This window comes from Sorex araneus, chromosome X (genome assembly GCF_027595985.1).
Source record: "Sorex araneus isolate mSorAra2 chromosome X, mSorAra2.pri, whole genome shotgun sequence".
NCBI lineage: Eukaryota > Metazoa > Chordata > Mammalia > Eulipotyphla > Soricidae > Sorex > Sorex araneus.
This window is the reverse complement of record NC_073313.1, coordinates 371,309,672-371,315,671: the sequence shown is the minus strand read 5'-3', so window position 1 is coordinate 371,315,671 and position 6,000 is coordinate 371,309,672. Positions and strand designations below refer to the sequence as shown.

The following is a 6,000-nucleotide window of genomic DNA, read 5'->3' as shown; positions in this document are numbered from 1 at the left end:
TGAATTCCTTTTCAGTTTTGGTTATTGGGTTACACCTAACGTGGCCAGGGGTCTCCCCTGGTGCTGCTGGGGGACGGTGTGGTGCTGGGAATCAAACCCAGGTCAGTCCAGTGCCAGGCAAGCACCTTAACCCCTATACTCTCTCTCCAGACCTCGAATTGCTCTTTAGTTCCATTTTATGGGGTGCAGGTATGCAGTCCCGTATCTGATGATAGCTGTGGGATATGCAGCCCTATCTGATGATAGCTGTGGGATATGCAGCCCTATCTGATGATAGCTGTCGGTGCTGGGAGGAAAAGCCTGCAATTGGCGTCAAATGACAGGGGTGCAAATGACCAGCCAACTAACCACAAGAATTAAAAGTGGCTCCAGGCAGGAGAGAAAGCCACTGGGTCAGACACTTGCCCTGCACCCGCCAGCTGGGGTCTTGGCCTTGCACTCACTGACCCCTGAGCACAGATCCAGGAGTACTGCCCGTGTGTCCCTTACACACACACAGACCCCCCCCCCCCAAAAAAAAAAAAAAGAAAAACCCATGGAGGAGGAAAAAATGGGCTTAAGTCACAGCTTTGGAAGGAAGAGTTGGGGACTGGGAGGAACCGCCCCGTGAGTCAGGAGCCACATGCCGACGCGCCGGGGGCCAGGCCCGGGGCCAGGCGCCTGGAGGGAGCTGCTGGCCCTGGGGCCCAGCCAGCAGCAGGACGCGGGGCCTTGGCCTTTTCCCTTTCTCTCTGCCTTTTGGGTCAACCTGGCGGTGCTCGGGGGTCACTCCTGGCTCTGCTCTCGAGCATCAACCCCAAGGGATGCCGAGGGTCGAACCCGGGCCGGCCCCTTTTCTGGGTGTGTGGTGTGGGGCCACAGTCGGCGGCGCTCGGGGCTCCCGGCGCAGTGCTCGGGGCTCGGTGCCGACGAAGCCCCGAGGCCGCCTCGGCGGGGCCGGCGCGAGGGGCCGCTCCTGCGGCGGCGCCTTCCCGGGACGGGCCCCTTGGCGCGCCCCGCCCGGCCCCGCGCCAGGGGGTCCCCGCGGCCCCTCGAGCGCGGGGCCCGCCAAGGCCGGGGCGCGCGGCGAGCGGTTGGTGCCCGCGGGCGGCGCCGGGCGCGCTAACGGCCGCGGGCGGCAACGGCCCGGGAGTCGCGCGCGGGGCGTTGCGCGGCCGCTCGGGACTCGCCCACCCCGCCGCGCCGGGGGCCGAGGCGGGCCGGGGGCGGCGTGGGACGAGCGGGCCCGGGAGCCAATGGGAAGCCGGGTCGCCGCCGGCCGCGGCCAATCGGGAGCGGGCTCCCGGCGGAGGGGCGCAGCCCGCGGGCCGCGGCGGGATTCGGCCGGGTGAGGCGGCGGCGGCGGCGGCGCGCCGAGAGGCCGGAAGCGGCGGCCGCGTCCGCGCCGGACACTCGCTCCCGCGGGCCCGGGCAGCGCCGAGGCGAGCGGCGGCGGCGGCGGCGGGCTCGGCGCCGGGGAGCGGCCGCGCGGCCGCCCGCTCTGCCTGAGGAGGCGCCGGGGCGGCGCTGCCCGCCGCGGGCACCGGCCGCCGCCATGTCCTCGTCGTCGTCGTCGCCGCGGGAGGCGTTCGACGAGGAGCGCGAGTACGAGAGCCAGGCCAAGCGCCCGCGCACCGAGGGGGGCGAGCTCGACTACGCGGGCGACGGCGGCGACGGCCGGCGCGAGGGGGCCCCGCGGGGCGCGGGCGAGGGCGGCGGCGGCGGCCGGAGCTTCCCTCAGCCGGTAACAAAGCGCGGCGGGCCGGGCCGGGCAAGGGGGGCCGGGGGGCGGGGGCCGGGGGGGCGCGCGGGGCCGGACTCGGGGGCCCTGAGGGGCGGGGGGCGCGGCCGCTCCGGGGCGCGCGTGCCCGGCCCGGCCCGGCCCGTTCGGGGCGCCGGGAGGGCCCGCGGGGGAGGGGGCCCCCGAACTCGGGCGCCGGGCTCCTCGGCGCCGCGTTTCGCCGCGCCCCGGCCAGTTTCGGGGGAAGGTGCGGCGACCCCGCGCGCTGTCCCCGGGCCCGGGCTTCCAGCCCCAGACGGAGCGCGGCGTGCGGGTCGGGCCCGGGGCTGCGCGCGGGGTCTCCCTGCCGGCGGCGACCACCCTCCGCGGGGCCTGCGAGGGAGGCGGAGCGCCCGGCCCGGGGCTCGGCGTCGGGGTGTTGCCGGTTCCCCCGAGAAGGCTCAGACCCGCGCCGGCCCCTCGGCGGCCCCCCGGCGGCCCCCCGGCGGCCCCCGAGCGCGGGCGCCCCGGGAGGGCCGGGCCGGGCGGGGCGGGGCGGGGGGCGACGCGCGGGGCGACGCGCGGCCGCAGGCGCCTTCATTCCGGGCCGGGTGCTTAAGCGACGGATACAATGTAGCGCGTTAATTGCCCGGAATTTTTTCCCCCCCTTTTTGGGTCACTCGCGGCGGGGCTCGGGGACCCAGTGGGATGCCGGAGATCGAACCAGGGGTCGCTGCGCGCTCCAGCCCCTAATCACCCAATTTGAATTTTATTATTTATTTTGGCTTTGGGGCGTCGCTCAGCTTTGCTCGGGGCTTGGGGCTCTGCACTAAGGGGTCACTCTTGGGGGTGCTCAGAGGACCATGCGACCCTTGTTTGGCCCTGTGCAAGGCCAGCACCCTGGACCCCAGTTATTTTAACCTCCCCTTCCCCTCATCCACCCCCCCCCCCATTTTTTCTCTTATTTTGTTGTAGTGCAGTAAGTAAAAAATCACGGTTCGTCTTACTGCTTTTGTGTTTTTTTGGAGAGGCTGCTTTTAGCAGGGGACCAATATTGCACTGCTAAATCCAAGGAAGATTTATTTTTACTGTTTTTACTTTTTTTTTATAGCTTCGGGTGTGTTTGAAGTAATTGAGACCATAAAATGTGTGTATAATTCTATTAGGATAGGAATTTTCTGTATAAACGTTTTCTGTCCAGAGCATCTTGTTTCAGCAAAAGGGTAATTAATCCCACGGAAAAGTTTGGCCCAGCCTTCAGGCTCTTCCAGTCCCCAGAAGAGGAAATAGCCCGTGGGCAAAGAGTTAAAGTCTGTGCAGAACCCGTCCAGGAGGACCATCCTTTCAGCTCAAAGTCTGGAAAGTGCCAGATCACAGTTCCAGAGTTTATGTTGTTTGGCTTTTCATAATTTCCTTGAATGCTTCAGTATATTCACTAGAAGATGTAAGAGGGAAGTGAATATCTGAGGAGAAAGTGTTTGTACACATGCTCTTAAAAAGGAATCCATCTTTGTAAATGATCCTGAGATTTTAAAATTGAACGAGACAGTGCTTTGGATACGAGAAATAAGATCTTCTAATTTGGCACCTCTTTGAAGAGTCTAAACTCCCAGTGTTTCACACTCACCAGCCTATGTTGTGGAACAAAGCTTGAATAATTATACACTGTACTCTCATGGGTAGTGTGCTCTGAAATTGAAGCATGAATAACTTTCTTGAGCGTACTAATAATATATTTTCATGTCTCTTTTAAGAAAGTAATTTGACTTGTTTTACTTGGCAAAACCAGTTGAGGGATTGAATTGGGAATTTATCTAGTAAAGCATTGCTTTTCTTTCTAAAGACATATCAGTACAAATTTATGGAGTGCTAATTTATTTTGAAGACTTCTAGGATTTTCTTTTACTGTTTTGTTAGTGACTAAATAGGCACCAAATTAAGAATAGTTAAAACAGTTTGCTTACTTACAAAGTGAACAGTTAAATTTTCAACCTTTTATTTTTGGGGGGTCTGGGGCCATACCCATCCGCACTGCTGAGGGCTGGTGGGGTTCAGGTGACACGTGGGGTGCCCAGGATCAAACCTAGGTCAACCTTAAACCATGTGCCTTGTCCCCTCTATTGGCTCTCCAATCCCAAGTTTCAACTTTTACTTACTAAAACTTTTAAAAATTGAATTGTCATGAGATAGAGCATTACAGAGCTGTTCATGATTGGATTTCAGTGTTCCAGCTTCCAAATTACTCCACCAATGTAATTTCCCAGCACCAGTGTCCCCAGTTTCCCTCCCACCTCAGCCCGCCTCTGTGACAGGCAGCCCTGTCTCCTCCTCTGTGTGCGCTCGCGCTCTCTCTCTCTCTCTCTCTCTCTCTCTCTCTCTCTCTCTCTCTCTCTCTCTCTCTCTCTCTCTCTCTCTCTCTCTCTCTCTCATTTTGGGCATTATGGTTTGTAATAGAGATGCTGAAAAGTTGTCATATATATCTCTTTACCCCCCCCCCTTTTTGGGGGGGCTATACCCAGCGATGCTCAGGGGTTAATCCTGGCTCTGCACTCAGGAATTACTCCTGGTGATGCCTGGGGGATTATATGGGATGCCGGGGATCGAACTTAGGTCTGCCGAGTGCAAGGCAAACACCCTACTCGCTGTGCTATCGCTCCAGCCCCTTTTTACCCACTTTCAACACTCAGTTCTTGTCCAGAGTGATCATGTCCAACTTTGTTGTCATATTGGACACCCCCCCCCCCATTTTAAGTACTCTCTCATGCCCCTCTCGCACTTTAAAGGTTTCTCAACAATTTAAAAATTTTTTGGTTTTTTTTTTGGGCCACACCCGACTGTGCTCAGGGCGCATTCCTGGTGAGACTGAGGGGAAAGTATGGAGTTCTGGGGATTAAACCCAGGTTAGCTGCATGCATAGCAAACACCCTGCCTGCTGTATTATCTTCTCTGTCCCCAACTTTCTCAACTTATAGTCCACCTGGCAAGATGGCAGAATGCCAATGTAAAAAGTAGATATTGGAATTTCCAAACAAAGGAGTATACATCATGTAGAGAATGTAATTTAAATTAAAGATACACTATTGTGCTTCAGTAATATAAATTACAGAGGTGAAAAGAATATTCTGCTTATATGTTGCATGAATATGAGAGGAGAGATGAAGCGAGGTCACTTTGTTAAACTCCCACTGGAAAAGTATAGCGACTACGAGCACAGTGACCAGCCTCTGGGGAATGGGAAGCCCTGGGTGTGTGGCCTGGGGTCAGTGCCGGGCCTTCGGGCTTCTGAAGCCATGCTGCCTTGTGCCTGCACTTTGCCACGGTAAGGGCTTGCCAGGAGTTTCAGGAAAGAAGTGAAGAGTAGTCTGTCTGGACCAGAGCCATGAAGTCCGGCATGTAGGTCACTTGCCATGCAAGTGGCCTCCCCGAGTTCATGGTATCCTAGCTGGTCTCCAGAGTGAGCCAGGAGTCAGCCTTGAGTACACCCAGGTGTGGCCCAACACTTAAAAATGAAAGATCTTACTAGCTTTTGGGTTAAGCACGTGACTGTTTCTTCACATTAGTATATGAGTTGGGCAGGGCAGTTAAAATAAAGCCAGAAGTGCCGCCGAACAGATGTCTTGGCTCTGCTACCAGCAAACTTGGTGACTTAACCTTTCTGGAATTCAACTTGCTACTGACCACTTGAAGTGTTTAGATTACATGGACGCTGTTTTCTCTCAATGTAAAAATTAATACTTTGGGGGGGCTGGAACCATGGTGCTACCACGGCCAATGGAGGTTCCTTCTCCAACACCACATCATCAGGAGTGACTCATGAGTGTGGAGCCAGGAGTAAACCCTGAGCACTACTAAGTGTGACCCCTAAACAATAACAACCACTACAGAATAATACTTTAGGGGCCATAGAGATAAGCGGGTAAGGTGCTGGCCATGTAAATGGCTGACCCGGGTTTAAGCCTGGCACCCCATATGGTGCTTCAAGCCCTTCCAGGAGCAAGCCCTGAGTTTGGCCAGCAGTAATCCCTGACACAGCTGGCTGTGTATCAAAACCCCAAAATACTTTGGCTCCATCCATATGCTTTGTGCTATTCTTGGTGATGGAGAGCAATATCGAAAAAAATTCCATGTCTAAACATGGTGATTCAGAGACATTATTGTGATCAATTAGGTCACATGTTGCAACTACCCCAGTGACCTCGGGATGATGGGAGCTTTCCAAACGTTCCAGCAAGTCCTGGGCCCCCAGGGGCCCAGCTTCAAGTAACAGAACTGTGGGCACCCCTATTGACAGGAAGGACTCC

At 57.0% G+C, this 6,000-nt stretch overlaps 1 protein-coding gene across 2 annotated transcripts in view; it reads left to right on the top strand.

Moving 5' to 3' along the window:
- The first annotated feature begins 1,339 nt into the window (after positions 1-1,339).
- HNRNPLL (heterogeneous nuclear ribonucleoprotein L like) overlaps positions 1,340-6,000 on the top strand; it is a 40,634-nt gene continuing 35,973 nt past the window's right edge. The window contains exon 1 of one of the 2 annotated variants that reach the window (XM_055122028.1): positions 1,340-1,723. In XM_055122028.1, coding sequence (XP_054978003.1) covers positions 1,535-1,723 — 189 coding nt within the window. In that variant the 5' untranslated portion in view covers positions 1,340-1,534. The remainder of the gene's footprint in view (positions 1,724-6,000) is intronic. The other variant, XM_055122027.1, reaches the window with a different exon arrangement.